Genomic DNA, 16,732 nt, shown 5'->3' on the forward strand with positions numbered 1-16,732 from the left:
ACATCAACTTAAACAACAACTTAAACAACAACAACAACAACAACAACTTAAACAACAACTTAAACAACAACTTAACAACAACTGTCTGACCTGACGACGATGATGGTGATGTCGTCTTCACTGCCCCCCATTCGCGCCTCCTTCGTCAACTCAACAGCGATCTCTTTCGGCGATTGCTGCAGCCACGCGTCATTCGATCGTGGTCGTGGTTGTGGTCGTGGTTGTGGTCGTGGTTGTGGTCGTGGTTGTGGTCGTGGTGGTGGTGAGCAAGTTGGGATGAGTTGTGATGGATGTGGTTGGTGGAGACGGTAAGGTGTGCTGGTGGTAATTGCCAGCACTCGTGATGAACGAAGCTTCTCTGATCACCGCCATCCCCACAGCAAAGACATGTGTGCATGAACAGGGATCGGTGGGGTGGTGCTGTCGTGCTCACGTATTGCATGGTCAGTGCCTCCACGTCCTTGTCCGACACAAAGTCCCACAGGCCGTCACTGTAGCGGGGGTGGATCGTGAGGGTAGTGATCGTGGTGTGAGCATGATGATGCGGACAAGGCGAGATAGAAGGCAGTGAATATGGAGCAACCTACACACAACACAACACAACACCTTGCGATGACGAGGTAGGAGACGGTGTCCGTGTCGAGCACATATGGCGACCACTTGTCAAAGCCGGCGCCATCGGGGGTGCAGATCACAACAGGACGCCCGTCCGCCTTCACGTCAATGTCCCCGAACCTGGCACGTCAACGGAGTGGAGTTGGTGGTGGTGGTGGTGGTGATGATGAGAGGGGGGGGCGTGGGAGGAGAGAACGAACAGGTATCATCACTGCAGGAAACGCAGCGTGCCTGAAGACCAAACCCCTTAACCTCGACCAGTTACACAAACACACACACACACACACTCACTCACACACTCTCTCACTCTCTCACTCTCTCACTCACACTCACTCACTCACACCCACACACACATCTTCATACACACAAACACACACGCGCACATCAACGCCTCACCCCCTTGTTGGAAAGAGGACGCCGTAGACGCTGCCGTCGGGGGCGATGCGACCGCCCGCCTTCTTGATGCGCACGCGCTCGGACTTGAGGTGCGACCCGTGGCGGTGGTTCAAGTCGCTTCGGTCCGCAGCCTGGCGCACACGAAGAGAGGGAGGGGGGTGTTAGATGAGTTGTTTGTTGTGGTGTGTGTGTGTGTGTGTGTGTGTGTGTGTGTGTGTGTGTATGTGTGTGTATGTATGTGTGTGTGACGGAGCACATTGACATGAGATTTAGTGACAGTTGTGACAACGCATGAGTGAAACACAACGATGCACCTGTCACCCCCATTCCACACTTTCCACCACAAGGTGAACAACAATGACGATGGTGACGATGGGGCGATACCTTTGGCGTCTGCTTGCGGACCTGACGAATGATCATCGCTTTGGAATCGCCAGCATTGCCACAAAACACCTGACACACGACGGTGGCGATGATGATGATGATGATGATGATGATGATGATGATGATGATGATGAGGATGATGATGATGATGATGATGATGATGATGATGATGATGATGATGATGATGATGATGATGATGATGATGATGATGATGGTGGCGGTGGTGATGATGACGGTAGTGGTGGTGGTGATCAGAGTCGAACTGGCAGCCGCCACCACATCACGGCCAATCATACACTCCTCCACAGACCCCCTCAACACACACACACAACACATCGCGTCACGTTTCCATGTCCCGCGTCCCTGGTCATGGCGTTACCTTGCGGCCTTTGATGACGACACACGTGGCACACGATCCAGCCATGTTCTTCTTCTTCTTCGCCCACTCGCAAAACCCGTCCTCCGTCGCCTTGAAGCTGCAGCGATAATGGTGATGGTGGTGGTGGTGGTGGTGATGCGAGGGTATGTTGTGAGTGGCGACAGCTTGAAAGCATATCGAGTGCCCTCCAATGCATGCACGTCCAGTCACACAGGCCACACAACCCCCAACGCAACAAAATGCCACGACGTGATAGCGTAAGCGCACCTGTGGTGAAGGGCGTCTGTGATTTTGTCGTCGTAGTTGCTGCGCCACAGCAGATCGCTCAGGTGCTGGTGCAGGTGCGTTTGTGCCCACTGCAAACCGAACCACAGATGGGCGGGGAGGTGGTGTCGCGTGAGTTGAGATGCTGCTGCTGCGGTTTCAAGAGCACACACACACACACACATGCACACACACACACACACACACACATGCACATGCACACACACACACACACATGCACGCACGCACGCACGCACGCACGCACGCACACTCATTCACACACACACTCATTCACACACACACACACACACACAAATATACTCACACACTCACCCACGCATGCACAGCACCCCAGCAAAGCACATGCAGCAACAAGACCCAAGAAGCAGCGCACCTCCGATGCCTCGTAGCCACCATGACCATCAAAGACAGCAAAGACACTCAGCTTCTGCTGGGGCGTGCCGTTGTACTGCAGGTGATGCGAGAACGGTGCATGAACACGCGTTGAGATGCCACCATCGAGCAAACAGGATTTGTTGTCGCCCAGCGGATACACGACCAGCACCAACGCCGCGCGCCAGACAGCCAACGAGTAGCATACACACGTACAAATCAAACACAAGCACACAAGCACACAAGCACACAGGTTCACAGGTACACAGGCACACAGGCACACAGGCACACAAGCAAAAAACACAACTACAACCTCGTGTTCGTGTTTTGGCGGGAACTCTTTGAACAGGTCCTCGATGATGGTGGCCTTGTCCTCGTTTGCTTCGTGGTGGAACCCAAGATCGGTCGTCCATGCCACCTCCATTGTTGGCATCGCATCCTGAACACGAAGAACACCGAAGTCCAGTGTCAGCAGCAGCAGCAGCAAGCGCAATGCTATCGGCATCCAAGACATCAGCCCTCTCGCTGCAGCTTTGATCAACACACACACGCGCGCGCGCGCACCACCACCATGCATCAGCGCGTCCCAAATGTACGCACCACGTCCTCGTCTTTGCGGGCGGCGGGTTCAAACGCAGTCGTGGACGTGTTACGCTTGAAGGAGAACACGCGGCGGAACACGCCCTTCTTCGTCGGTGTGCGTCTCTGCCAACCAGTTGCAAAAGGGCATGCAGCGGTGAGATGTCCCAGCAACGCGCCGCAGCAAACGCAAGACATCCAGGCACACGTACAAACTTGCACACACACACACACGCACACGCACACGCACACACTCACTCTCACTCTCACACACGCACTCACTCACTCACACACGCACACACTCTCTCACGCACACACGCACTCATTCAGTCATTCACGTACCAGTCTGCTTTGGCCGGGTGAGCTTTCCTCTGAGCTTTCCATGCCATCATCGTCGGCCCCTTCGGCTTGATCTGGCTGATCCTGACCCTGCTGCTTGGCTTTTTGCTGTTCTTGCTGCTCATCCTGTGGCTCATCGTGTGTGGTGGCAGTGCGCGGGCCACGCACTTTCTTCTTGGAGCTCAGCTTCCGAAACAGTGACATGCTGTTGGTTGGAGAGATGCGTGCGTACAGATGTGTGCACAGACGTGCAGTTGTATCCGTATGAGTATATGTGTGTGCGTACGTGCGTGCGTTTAGTGCGCGATGTGATCTCACACCCAGTCTGGTTTTCCGCTGCCAACTCGTTCGTGACGATGCGTCCGTGTCCTGATGTGAGCGAGATCAACACACACACAGACAAGAGGGTGCTTGCTTCTCTTGCGTTGAGTGAGGCGTGGTTGTTTGTTGTTTGGCAGAACTAACGATAGCTATGTGTGTTATTCATGATTTTCGTGACATTGAAGTCAGTGGGAAGAAGAAGAAGAAACAACAACGAGAACAAGACTGACGATGAGTGGTGCTCGTGGTGGTGGTGTGGAGAAGAGGAGAAGCTTTGTAACGGAGCGGGGCGTGCGGTTGGATGAGCGGCGCTGGGTGCCTGAGGACCGCACCAGCATCCGCGGTTTCATCTTCCTTGCCCACGGCTACGCTCATCACATCGAGTGAGTGTGTTGTTTTGATTGGTGCTTCTTGTGTGCGTTGTGTTGTTGTGTCTGTAATCATGTTTGCATTTCCAGCTGTAGATGCGATCGCACACATCTGTGTGTGATGTGTTCTGTCAACTCTGGGCCCAACCCAACTACTGTCCTCCTCTCTTGTTGTCTTGTGTGCAGCGCGTATGCGGAGCGTGTTGGCAGTGAAGAGCTCATGCAGCAAGGCTTTGCCGTCTTTGGCGTCTCACACCATGCACACGGACACTCTGAAGGTGTGAACGATGGGCGATTGTGCAAGTGATGTGTTTTGCAAACGATGTGCGTTTGTGCAGAGGATGTCTTCCCTTGCAGTCACCACCCACAGATGTAGCCACACCCCTCACCCACACATTGCTGATAACCGCCCCACTATCCCACTGCTGCAGGACTGCGCTGCCTTGTCAACGACTATCAGCATCTTGTCGATGACTTTGCCGACTACATGACCGCGGTCTTCAAGGAGTTTACCGACCAGGGCATCACTCGTCCATGCTTCATCATCGGTGCGTACTGCGTGCGTGTGTGCGTGTATGTGTGCGTGTATATGTGTGCGTGTGTGTGTGTGTGTGTGTGTGTGTGTGTTGAAATCAATACGTAGGAGCCGTGATTTTGAAGTGGCAGCTGCTGCACTCATGTGTTCTTGCATCCATGCCCTCATGTGACCGTTCCCTGTGCAAACTGCCGCACGCCACCTCATGCACGTTGTTTACACGTCCACATTCTGCTCTGTCTGCATGCATTTGCATGTGTGCAGGGCAGTCCATGGGCGGTGCATTGACGCTGCTGCTGGCGGCCCCCAACAGCCGCGTGCGCCAGATTGTGTCGGGCGTGGTGCTCCTGGCGCCAATGTGCAAGATTGCAGACGAGATGATGCTGCCACAATGGCTGGTGCGCAATGGTGTGCTTGCGTGTGTCTCTATGTCTGTGTGTGTCTGTGTGTGTGCGTGTGTGTATGCCTGTATCTGTTCGAACGATCCCTTTCTAACGTTGAATCTCATTTAAATTCGCACTCACACACACACACACACACACATACACACACACCATCACACTCCAACCCACTCCAACACTCCAACCCACTCCAACAGATCAACATGATGTACTGGACAGCATATGTGCTGCCGTGGGCGCCACTCACGCCCGTCACCCCAACAGAGCACCTCTGCTTCAAGGACCCAAAGGTTCGCATCGTCGTCGTTGTCGTCGCAGCAGTCGTATTGATGGCGGCTATGTGGAGAGGCGGGGGCGGTTGTGATTGAACAACGGCATGTGCTTACCTCTCCATGTGTGTGTGTGTGTGTGTGTGTGTGTGTGTGTGTGTGTGTGTGTGTGTGTGTGTGTGTGTGTGTGTGTGTGTGTGTGTGTGTGTGCATCAGGCCCTGGAGCGCAGTCTCGCTGATCCGCTTGGGTTCCACTCGCGCCCGCGGCTCATGACCGCGTACCAAATGCTGCAGATGATCCAGGCGGTACGCTGATGATGGTCATGATGATGATGATGATGATGATGACGGTGATCATGATGATGATGCATTGTGTGTCTCTTTGACTGCCTCCCCAACCATACACAAGAAAGCACACATGCCGAGATACCTTGATGTGGTTCTCTGTGATTTCCTGGCTGCAGACGAAACAGCGAACCGTCAGCGCCTCTGTTGCCTGCAAGCAAACGAGTGCATCACCAAACAACAGCCATGTGAGCCTCACGCATCACAGAAAAAACACGCGCACAAGCTGCTTGCAGGCACGCAGAAGCGAGCGCATCACTGGCAGCTAACAACAACGGCCAGCTACAACCAAAACTCCCACCACCACTACCACTACCACAACAACAACAACAACAACAACAACAACAACAACAACAACAACAACAACAACAACAACAACAACAACAACAACAACAACAACAACAACAACAACAACAACAACAACAACAACAACAACAACAACAACAACAACAACAAGAGCAGCGAAAACGTTACCTCTGCCGCGTGTTTTCTGCAGTAGAGGCGATCGTTGAGCAAAACGCCATTTCCACCCTTTTCCTCTGAGTACAGATGATCTCCACAAGTTACACACTATCGCAACGCATTTGGAATGAGCGCCAAGCATCGTGGTGATGGGAGGTTGTGAATGAACGCAAGAGGTGGCAGTTGAGTATCCAGTGGCAACAACAACAAGAGAAGAACGTTAAGTGAAGCATCACATCATGCTCAAGTGTGATGATGGAGCAAATGCCACAACCGCGAGTGTGTCTCTGTGTGTGCATCGGCACGATGGTACGCACGTGGAAGCATGCAGGATCGCCGTGGAAACTTCGATCGCCAATCTGTTGGAGGCGGAGTGTACAACAACAACAACAACAACAACAACAACAACAACAACAACAACAACAACAACAACAACAACAACAACAACAACAACAACAACAACAACAACAACAACAACAACAACAACAACAACAACAACAACAACAACAAGAGCAGCGAAAACGTTACCTCTGCCGCGTGTTTTCTGCAGTAGAGGCGATCGTTGAGCAAAACGCCATTTCCACCCTTTTCCTCTGAGTACAGATGATCTCCACAAGTTACACACTATCGCAACGCATTTGGAATGAGCGCCAAGCATCGTGGTGATGGGAGGTTGTGAATGAACGCAAGAGGTGGCAGTTGAGTATCCAGTGGCAACAACAACATGAGAAGAACGTTAAGTGAAGCATCACATCGTGCTGAAGTGTGATGATGGAGCAAATGCCACAGCCACGCGTGTGTCTCTGTGTGTGCATCGGCACGATGGCACGCACGTGGAAGCATGCAGGATCGCCGTGGAAACTTCGATCGCCAATCTGTTGGAGGCGGAGTGTGCGGTGAGGAAAGAAACATAAGCAGCTGTTGCAAGCAATACGGGGGTGGCATGATGAAGGCACACACGCCTACACGCGCGCAGAGAAGCGCATAACACGCACATTCACACATACAGAAGCGCATCACACGCGCGTACACGCACACACACGCACACAGGCATTCACGTACAGTCACTCGTGTCTGCATGATTACCTCGAGCAGCATCTGGTCAGTGTGGATGGGTTTGCTGCAGGCGTGGCACATGGGAGCAAGCTTGGTGTTGTAGCACGCAATACACACGGGCTCACCGCTGTCCGTTTTCGTATACTTTCATCATCGCAAAACCAAACACACACGCATGTGAATGCAGTGGGGAAGGTAAGATTCGACAACCCGCAATGCAACGAGCAAGGACGAAAGCACTCCCTGACAGCGGTGAACACAAGTTCACACACACACATGCACACACACGCACACACGCACACACACACACACACGCACACACACACAACACACGAAAACACATGTACAAGCACACACACACACACCTGACTGCCGCCAAGGTGAACGTCGCAGAGGTGGCAGCAGAAGTGCTCCTGGTGCCAATTTCTGTGCTCCGCTTGCGTAAAGTATGGATCAAAGATCAACTGCAATAAAACGCGTGTCGGAAACACAAGCAGAAAACGTGTGACGCAGTGATTTCACGTGGGTGATTGGTAAAGCATCGGCAAAAGCAAAGCACGGCGCGTTGACAGCCACGCACACACACACACACACATAAGCTAACGCACACACACACATTAGCTAACGCACACACACACATAAGCACACAAACAAACAACAGACCTACCTCGTCGCAGCCTGCGCAGCGGGGGAGATACTTTTCTGCATGGCAGCGCGCACACAACTGCAGCTCGTCATCCACGCCCTGGCGATGACGCAATCGATAGGCATAGAACCCTGGGCCTACAATGGGCTCGCGACACTGCTTGCACACGAAACAGTTGAAGTGAAATTGCTCCTCGCCTGTTTTCACTTGCGCAACCGTCGCCGTGTCTGAAGGTTTGATATCCTGATGGCAGCACGCGCACGGCCCAGTCACTGCAAGGGAAGGCGGAATAAGCGGGTGGAGGAAGGAGAAGGGGACGGTGAAATCAACGGAAAGTAGATGTAGCGATGGAGGGTTTGCAGGTGGAGGAGTTCACCGCGCACACACATGCACACACACAGACACACACAGACACACGCATCAACCCGAACGCACAAACACACGCACAAGCACACAAACACACAAACATACAAACATACACACGCACGGGTGTGAGTGTGCGCGGGGAAGACGTTGGAGTCGCGCTGATCGCGCATGCGTCGGGAATTCAGGCGCGAAAACTTGAAGAGCGTCTCATCATCGCAGATGCTCGTGCACATATGCGCTTCCTTGTCCTGCACCGGATTCTGCGTGTGGCTCAGCTGCTTCAGGTCTGTTGTGTTCGGTGATTGGTGGATGACAGTGGTCAGTGTGTGTGTGAGTGTGAAAGTGAGTGGTAGTGAGTGTGAGTGTGAGTGCGACAATGGGTAGATGTGCGGACAAGACTCGGCTGTAAATTCAGTCGCTCTCTTGCACACTCTGCTCATTTCAAACTCACGTGTCTTGAGGGACTGGAGTGCCTGTTGGCGCGTGGACTGCCCTTGCTCATTGTAGATGACAGTCGTCTCCTTTTCGTTGTCGTCCTCATGAAAGATGTCGTGGTTCTCCCACGGACACCGGCAGTGCGTGCAGATCTTTCGCCACACGTGCAACTGAAAGCTGCGTGTGTGTGGCGCGCTGTGTGTGTGTGTGTGTGTGTGTGTGTGTGTGTGTGTGTGTGTGTGTGTGTGTGTGTGTGTGTGTGTGTGTGTGTGTGTGTGTGTGTGTGTGTGTGTGTGTGTGTGTGTGTGTGTGTGTGTGTGTGTGTGTGTGTGTATGTGTGTGTGTGTGTAAGCGTGTAAGCGTGTGTAAGCGTGTGAGCGTGTGTACCAGCTTGCCCTGTTGTCATGAATGACATCAGTCAAGACTGCCTATTCCACTCGGGATGGCAAAGAAGCCGCGTGGCTTCCACCATGACGATCAATCAGCAAGAAACAGAGAGAATGAATGCTAGTAGTGTGCGTTTTGGAGGTGCTTACCCTGGACAATCGGAACACGACAGGCACGGGGCGCCAGCGTCGACGTCGTGCAAGAGGACTTTCTTCTTCGCCGCCACCTCCCTGCAATGAACACCGGGAGATCACACAGATTTCAGGATTTCGTGGTGAGATCAGGAGCAAAGGCCGCTGATATTGAAGAACAGCAACGTATATGCGAGTAGGAAGTACCGCACACACTCTCCGCACACTTGTGTGCACACACATGCGCACACGCAAGCGCTCCAACACACACGTACACACACACACACATTTACACGTACGCACATGTACACACATGCATATACACGTACTCGATGCTGCGGACACGGAGAAACGGCGCTGGCAAGTCGTCGCTGGCAACAGAGCTGCGCTTGCGTCTCAGCGCCGCAACGCAACCCTCATCGCCAGCATCATCATCAGCGTGCGCGCTGCTCTCCACCTTCTGGTTTGGACTGGACAGCACCACAGTCTGGTCCAGTCTCTTGGTCACGCCCTCCACATCCTCGCTCCTGTCTTCACCAGCAGATGTTGCTCGCAGCGTCTCCTGCGCTGACGGATCGTGGGCCACAGTCGTCATTGTCGGTGGGTGTACCGGCGCTGTTGCTGTTGCTGCTGCTGGAGTTGTGTGAATGTACCGCTGGTGCTAGTGGTGCTGGTGCTGCTGGTGCTGCTGTGTCGGCGTTGCTTCGTCGCTCGCTGGCCCCGTCGCTCGTCTCGTTGTCGTCGTTTGCTGCTGTTCGTGGTTTGCGACGTGCGCGAAATGTGAGAGGATCATGGAAGGAATCGCAGGCACGTCAACAGCAGGTGGTGGTGGGGTGGCGGAGCAGGCTGGTTGGTTGGTTGGTTGGCGGTGCTGCCGTTTTGCTTCGTTGTTGGCGTCCAAAAAATTCGAAACGCAGCCGCGGAACCGTCAGTCTTCGCCACTACTAAACGCATTTAGAAGACTTCGAATGTCTGGAGCAGTTAATGTTGCATCGAATTTTATGTAGTTTTGTCGTTGTATTGCTGGCTTGCAGGCAATCCAATGCACACACACACACACACACACACACACACACCAACACTCACTCACACACACCAACACTCACTCACACACGCCAACACTCACTCACACACACCAACACTCACTCACACACACACACACCAACACTCACTCACACACATGACAGTTAGTTCATCTACGGTGTTCAAACAGGACTGCTAACCGGAAGGAAACAACCCCCACCCCCGAGCACATCCCTCTCATCTCCTCATATCCACCTCCTCTCGTCGTCTTGCTGCCCCTTGTTGCTCACGGCGTCGCCGGCTTTGCCTCGTGGTGGAAGATGAGGATGGCGCGAACGAGCACGGCGTCCGGGGTGTTGACCACAATCTCCGACACGGGCCGCGCAGACACCTTCTTGCCGCCAACTTTTTGCTTCTTCGTCCAATCACTGTGGGACCTGAACGGTTTCGCCTGCTGGACATCCTGCTTGGTAAAGTCCGTGACAACAACGTGCGCATCGTGCCCGGCAACGAGCGTCTTCCCCACGTGCTGCAGGTCAATCACGGGGTATGGGTTGCCGTACACAACATCGCACACGAGAACGACGTTGAAGGTGCCCTTGCCATCCAGCTTCAAGCCGTGCAGCTCCTTGGGAACTTTGCTGCCGGGGCAGGGGCGCGCGTACGCCAGCGCATACTCGAGGTCTGGCGTGAAGTAGAAGCCGGAGCCGTACCAGCCCTGGTCCGTGGTCTGCAGCTGGGCAAATTCGCCACCCAGGATGCCCACCGCGGCTTCAAGCGAGGGCACGCCGTGGAACACGCGCTGGATGCGCACGTTGGACTGGTCCTGGTTCAGCAGGTGGTACTTGAAGTTGCTCATGCCGCCCAACTTGCACACGTACCCGAGCACATGCTTCATCTCCTTGTTCTTTGGGTGCCCGTTCTGGTCCAGCTGGTATTTGGGGCGAAACACGTGGTGCGCCGTGGTGGTGTTGCCCTTGAATCTGGCCTGGTCGCGCTGGATGACGCCATTGAAGGCCGTGTTCTTCACGTCGGAGTGCACAATCGCCGCGCCGGCAACATGGCGCCCAAACGGGTGCTCCGCCTTCTCCCGTGACGTGCGCCCGCCTGCCTCGTCCAACAGCTGCATGACGTGTTTGGGGGGGGGATGGGGGTCGACAAGTGAGACGTGGGGCAGTGGGCGCCGAGTGGGAGCATCCAAAAGCACTCACGCAAATCATCACAGCGAGGAACAAAACGTGTGGCTCGTATGGTTCATATGGTTGCATCCCACACTAACACACGCACACACACGCACGCACGCACGCACATGCGCACACACATGCATACACACACACGCGCACGCACGCACACACACATGCACAAACGAACGCGCACCTGCTGGATGAGTTGAAAGTTGGTGTCGTCGTAGAGGTCGAGAACAGCACAGCTGACAGATTTGCGGGCCTGCACCTGGACGGCCTTGTCTGAGAGTTTCGCCCACACATCCTCGGGAAACTTCCAGGGAGCATCTGGTGGCCCATGCAAAAGCAGATGCTGTTGCTCCTCGTCCACTTGTTTCTGGTGTTTCTCGGCAATGTATTGCGGCTGCAGTGTCTTGCGGAGCACACGGAAGGAGGTGCGCAGATCCGCTGGCTGAAAGCACTTGCTCAGCACTTCAATCATCAACTTGTCAAGCGTCTGCCCGTTGATGGACTTGTCGAGTGGAAGGTACTTGTTCTTGTCGTAGAATGCCTCGATCGTCTCCTGCTCGTGGTTTTCAAGGTGGTGCCATGGCTTGATGCCAAACATCAGCTCCCACACCACACATCCGTACGAAAACACGTCCGTGGATGACTTGAGCGCCTTGCCCGCCAGCTGCTCCGGGCTTGCCCACAGCGTGGTGCCCGGCATCTTGGACACTTCTGAAGAGTCTGCTGCCTTGAATGCGCTGAGGCCAAAGTCGCACACCTGCGCCGTCATGTGCTCCGTCAGCAGCACGTTGCCGCTCTTCAGGTCGCGGTGCACAACATTGCGCATGTGCAGGAACTCCATTCCGCTGGCAATCTCGCACGCAATACGCAGCTTGTCCACCTTCGTCAGCGGCGCCTGGCCAGGGTCCCGTTCGTGCAGGTAGGAGGAGAGGGAGCCGTGCTCCGCCCAGGGCATCATGATGAAGAAGCGGTCGTCGCCGTCCTTGCACGTGCCCAGCAGCGGCACAATGTGCGGGTGGCGCAGGCTGGCCATTGCCTTGAGCTCACGCAGCACACGCCGGTCGTGCAGGCGGAGTTTGCTCGTGTCCCCGCACAGCCAATACTTGATGTCGGGGACATGGGACACTTCAACCTCCTTCAGCGCCACCTGCAGCCCACCAAAGAGGCCAGTCCAGATTTTACCCTGTCCGCCTTTGAGTGGGCCTTCCTTTCCAAGCGCACGCTTCCGATCTTCAACGCAATCAATGCCCAGGTGGAAGTTCAGCACGCGCTCTGTTGTGTGTGTGTGTGTGTGTGTGTGTGTGTGTGTGTGTGTGTGTGTGTGTGTGTGTGTGTGTGTGTGTTTGACGTTAGAGAAGGCGTGTTTGATAACATATGACAGCGAACAACAGCGGGTGTGCGCTTCAACCAATCAAGAGAAGAACGCAGAAGATCCCATGTCAAGTGACACATCATCACACAGCAACAGAGGCAAGCTGTCTGTAACAACCGGTCGCAAAGGACAGGGCGACACCAAGAAATGAATGCCTGCACGCACCAATGGCGGAGGCGGCGGCCCTGTACGCGTCATCCTCGGTGTGCGACTGCTTCAATTTCTGCAGCTCGTGCTCTGCACGACAGGGAAAAAGGGACACACATGCAAAGACAGGGGTGGTGGGTGAGGGAGAGCACAGCATGCACATTTGAGAGGGTGACAACCAACGAGAGTAAGGAAACAGCCCATGAAGACGGACAAGAGAAGCTGCGTTGTCACACATCACGACACTTACCAAGTGCCTTCATCTGATCCTGTGCAGATTGCAGACTAACCACCGTCTTGACAAGCTTGTCGTCTGTGTATGTGTGTGTGTGTTTGTGTGGGGGGGGGGATGCAGATGTGCATTGCAATGTGTGAGTTTAGAGTACTGGGACAAAATGGGAGGAATGGCAAAAAAAAAAAAACTTCGGCAGAGGGATAACTGTAGTCACTGCATCGGCATGCACAGAGCAACGTACCCAACTTCTGCTTGCCAATCTCCAATTCCTTCACTTTCGCCGTCGCCTCTCGCAGGCGCTGATCTGTTTTGTTTGATCGTGTGTGTGTGTGTGTGTGTGTGTGTGTGTGTGTGTGTGTGTGTGTGTGTGTGTGTGCAATTGTGAACAACGTGCCTCTTGCCCTTGTGTGCGTTTGTATGTGTGTGAACAACGTGCCTCTTGCCCTTGTGTGTGTGTGTGTGTGTGTGCCAACTCACCAATCTGTTTCCTCTCCCGCTCCTCCAGGGACGCGGTCTCTTGTGCCGCGTGCAATTTCTTCTGCAGCGTCTTGTTCTCCTCACCTGCCCGCAAGTTTCACGTGCAAGTTGTACAAAGCCACCAAGCAACACTCACACGCGTGTGAGAACAACAACGGAAACAAAGGGCAGCATGTGTGCATCACACACGCGTACGGGTGTCCCCGTATCACTGATGACCATTCAAGATGCATGTGTGAGCATACATACTGTTGAAGCACCATCGACATACCCAGGCGAGCGGCCTTTCTTGTAGCATCCTCAAGCTTCTGGCTGTATTCTTTCCGAAGCGATGCAATCTCTGCTCCGGCCGCCGCAATCTTCTCCCCTGTGAACACACACACACACACACACACACGCGCACACACACACACACACACACACACACACAAACACATACACACGCATTGGAATGAGGCAGAAGCGTCACCCGATGATGATGGCGATAATCATGGTGAGAAAGGGACGTGCAAGCTAACATTCCTGTACACTACAAGCATTCACACGCACATAGCATAGCTACACACATGTACATCCACGCACATCCACGCACACACGCATGCACATCCACATCCACACACACCAACAACAACCACGTGTGCAACGTACGAAGGTCTTTGGCCTGCTGGTCGCGTGCCTCTGCATCCTTCGCCGTCTTCTCCTTGTGGTCTTTCAGTTCCGTGCGGACCCGCCGCAGATCCTCCTCTGTACACGTGCACGCGTGGGGACCAGGAGGGGTGGAAGGGGATTGGGTGTGAGGAACACGTGGGATGACATGTTGGTTTTGGGAGGAGGGGTGGTGTTTGGGCCACCACGGGCGAGTGAATGCAAGAACACATCGGGCACAGAACGCACGCACACACCCCCAACATACACGTGACATCCACACAGACGCACCTGCTGTGTGCAGCGCCTCCTTCTTCTTTTTGTTCACAGTCGCGAATGTTTTTTGTGCCGCCATCAAGTTCGACCCTGCAGTGTAGAAGCGAAGGGAATGCAGATGATATGCGTGAGTATGTGTGTATGTATATATGTGTGCGTATGTAGGGTGTGTGTGCGTGTGTGTGTGTTGATTCGGAGGGAGAGAGCAGAATGGCGGTGACAGCGATGGAAAAGTGTGTGCATTCCACATGTTGGTGCAAGGGTTCAGCGTACGCATGTTTTCTTCCTTCTTCTTCCACAACGCTAGGGTATCCTGCAGCTGCTTGACCGTCTCTTTGTGCTCCGTGGCTTCATAATGTGTGTGTGTGTGTGTGTGTGTGTGAGCGAGTTTGTATGCATGTGAGCGAGTGTGTGAGTGCATGTGTGTGCGTGTGCGTGTGCGTGTGCGTGTGCATGTGCGTGCATGGAGCTAGCGCCAGGCGTGCTGCGGCTGCAAATATTGTGCTTTCGCTCACCAGCGGTGGCGACTTTTGTTCGCAGCTCCGAGATGACACCGTCTGTACCACAGAACAGCATTGACGTGAGCACGCAGAGACAACAATGAACACAAACAACCACGCAGGCAAGCAACCACGCATGCAACGTCACCTGCGTGTTGGGCGCGGAGAGCTTGCGTGCGGTATTTCTCTTCAAGCGCGCGCTCTGCATGTGTTTGAGATGATGCATGGCGATTTGGGTGCGGGGCCGTCAGTGCGTGGTGATGAGGCAGTGATATAAGTGGGCTGCAATCACAGAGACAGATTGACACCCACACATGTAAATATTCACACACATGTAAATATTCACACACACACACACATGCATTCGCACACTGACACCCACGCAATCAAACACCACACACACACACACACTCTCTCTCTCTCTCATTCAAAGAAACACCACACGCAAACAAAACACATTCACACGCAAACAACGCACGTGACTCTGCTGCCGCCTCCTTATCGCGTTCGCGGCGCTGCTTCTGGCGCTCGAATTCGCGCTTCCAGTAGTTCACCTTCCTCTTCAGGTCCTCCTTCTCCTCAGAGGCGTCTGCAATCGGACTCGCATCGCCTGGCCTGTGCGCATGCGCGTGCGCGTGGTGCCCAGATGAGGGTGCTGTGGTGGATGAGGTTTGGTGCGGTGAGTGCTGGGTTGACTGCACTTCGGCGTCGCCTTGCGGGCGGTAGTAGGGCTGCGAGAACGACGACGCTGACGACGAGTGTGATGGCAATGGCGATGACATGCTGGGGGGCGGTGATGTGAACATGTCAGCAGGGTATGCTGTGCGCAGCGGTGCTGGTGGGCTGAATGTGGTAGACGCAGGGGGCTCCGAGTCTGCAGCAGGGGTGGAGGTGCCCTGGTCTGATAGTGTTGGTGTTCGCAGCTCCGACCGAAAGTGCGGCATGTCATTCTCATGCAGCCTGCACACATGGTGCATGTGTGTATGTGTATGTGTGTGTGTGTGTATGTGTGTGTATGTGTGTATGCGTGTGTATGTGTGTGTATGTGTGTGTGAGGGGGGGGGAAGCAACAGGCACGAGAACGGCAGGCAGACGGTGAAGCTTAGGCAGTGCCAGCAGCTCACGTGATCTGAACGTTGTTTCCGGTTGCCCTGACGACAGCTGCGATCATCCGAGCTCCAAGCTCTCCAAGCTCATTCCCCAGCAAACTGCAGCAGGCACAAGAAGCGAAGACGAATGGAATCGAAGGTGTCGGTAGTGTGTGTGTGTAAGTGTGTGTAAGTGTGTGTGTGTGTGTGTGTGTGTGTGTGAGTGTGTGTGAGTGTGACTGTTGTGAGTGTGCATACACCCACTTGAATATAGCAGGTGCGTATGCTCATGCAACACAATAATGCGCAGAGCAACACAACAAAGAGATGCAAAACGACAGCACCACACGAAACGAGAGAACGCGCACGATACCTGATTTGGACGAGGGTATTGTTGTTGTTGATGAGGTTTGTGATGGTTGTGGCGGCAGCTGATGTCAACTTTGTGTCCTTCAACCTGTGTCCATGGCAGAGCACATGCATTGTAAGCTGCTGCCAACTTACACTTGTAGCGAAGGCACTGACAAACCAGTCAAACAGACAGACACACAGACACACAGACACATAGGCAGACACACACATAGGCAGACAGACAGACAGACAGACAGACACACAGACACACAGACAGACACATAGGCAGACACATAGGCAGACACACAGACACACAGACAGACACTACACGACACACACAGACAGACAGAGATG

General features: G+C 54.0%; 4 protein-coding genes across 4 annotated transcripts in view; 1 reads left to right on the forward strand and 3 right to left on the reverse strand.

Annotated features, from left to right (window-relative positions):
• PTSG_12569 (uncharacterized protein) overlaps positions 1-3,553 on the reverse strand; it is a gene marked incomplete at both ends in the record, with an annotated part of 3,913 nt that extends 360 nt beyond the window's left edge. The window contains 11 exons of the mRNA XM_004990744.1: positions 91-176; positions 434-491; positions 607-735; positions 1,012-1,142; positions 1,396-1,464; positions 1,775-1,871; positions 2,042-2,130; positions 2,433-2,507; positions 2,745-2,870; positions 3,032-3,136; positions 3,353-3,553. Coding sequence (XP_004990801.1) covers positions 91-176; positions 434-491; positions 607-735; positions 1,012-1,142; positions 1,396-1,464; positions 1,775-1,871; positions 2,042-2,130; positions 2,433-2,507; positions 2,745-2,870; positions 3,032-3,136; positions 3,353-3,553 — 1,166 coding nt within the window. The remainder of the gene's footprint in view (positions 1-90; positions 177-433; positions 492-606; positions 736-1,011; positions 1,143-1,395; positions 1,465-1,774; positions 1,872-2,041; positions 2,131-2,432; positions 2,508-2,744; positions 2,871-3,031; positions 3,137-3,352) is intronic.
• A 348-nt stretch (positions 3,554-3,901) lies between these two features.
• Positions 3,902-5,342, forward strand: PTSG_07305 (uncharacterized protein; the record flags this gene model as incomplete). The annotated part of the gene is made up of 5 exons (XM_004990745.1): positions 3,902-4,053; positions 4,225-4,316; positions 4,470-4,586; positions 4,838-4,971; positions 5,172-5,342. 5 exons carry the CDS (start codon positions 3,902-3,904, stop codon positions 5,340-5,342), a joined length of 666 nt encoding a protein of 221 aa, XP_004990802.1.
• A 113-nt stretch (positions 5,343-5,455) lies between these two features.
• On the reverse strand, positions 5,456-9,840 carry PTSG_07306 (uncharacterized protein; the record flags this gene model as incomplete). The annotated part of the gene is made up of 11 exons (XM_004990746.1): positions 9,401-9,840; positions 9,090-9,170; positions 8,570-8,730; positions 8,240-8,404; positions 7,774-8,024; positions 7,472-7,570; positions 7,137-7,250; positions 6,884-6,925; positions 6,579-6,674; positions 5,674-5,739; positions 5,456-5,554 (listed from the first exon to the last, which is right to left on the reverse strand). The coding sequence occupies exons 1-11, from the start codon at positions 9,664-9,666 to the stop codon at positions 5,456-5,458; spliced, it is 1,440 nt and encodes a 479-aa protein (XP_004990803.1). The 5' UTR covers positions 9,667-9,840.
• Positions 9,841-10,236: 396 nt separating this feature from the next.
• Positions 10,237-16,732, reverse strand: part of PTSG_07307 (serine/threonine protein kinase) — a gene marked incomplete at its 5' end in the record, with an annotated part of 8,285 nt that continues 1,789 nt past the window's right edge. The window contains 15 exons of the mRNA XM_004990747.1: positions 10,237-11,217; positions 11,472-12,559; positions 12,825-12,896; positions 13,057-13,119; positions 13,283-13,345; positions 13,519-13,602; positions 13,790-13,885; positions 14,167-14,262; positions 14,455-14,529; positions 14,713-14,787; positions 14,955-14,996; positions 15,088-15,141; positions 15,418-15,899; positions 16,064-16,147; positions 16,401-16,484. Coding sequence (XP_004990804.1) covers positions 10,381-11,217; positions 11,472-12,559; positions 12,825-12,896; positions 13,057-13,119; positions 13,283-13,345; positions 13,519-13,602; positions 13,790-13,885; positions 14,167-14,262; positions 14,455-14,529; positions 14,713-14,787; positions 14,955-14,996; positions 15,088-15,141; positions 15,418-15,899; positions 16,064-16,147; positions 16,401-16,484 — 3,295 coding nt within the window. The 3' untranslated portion in view covers positions 10,237-10,380. The remainder of the gene's footprint in view (positions 11,218-11,471; positions 12,560-12,824; positions 12,897-13,056; positions 13,120-13,282; positions 13,346-13,518; positions 13,603-13,789; positions 13,886-14,166; positions 14,263-14,454; positions 14,530-14,712; positions 14,788-14,954; positions 14,997-15,087; positions 15,142-15,417; positions 15,900-16,063; positions 16,148-16,400; positions 16,485-16,732) is intronic.

Source organism: Salpingoeca rosetta (assembly GCF_000188695.1).
Source record: "Salpingoeca rosetta unplaced genomic scaffold supercont1.22, whole genome shotgun sequence".
In the NCBI taxonomy this organism is placed as follows: Eukaryota; class Choanoflagellata; order Craspedida; family Salpingoecidae; genus Salpingoeca; species Salpingoeca rosetta.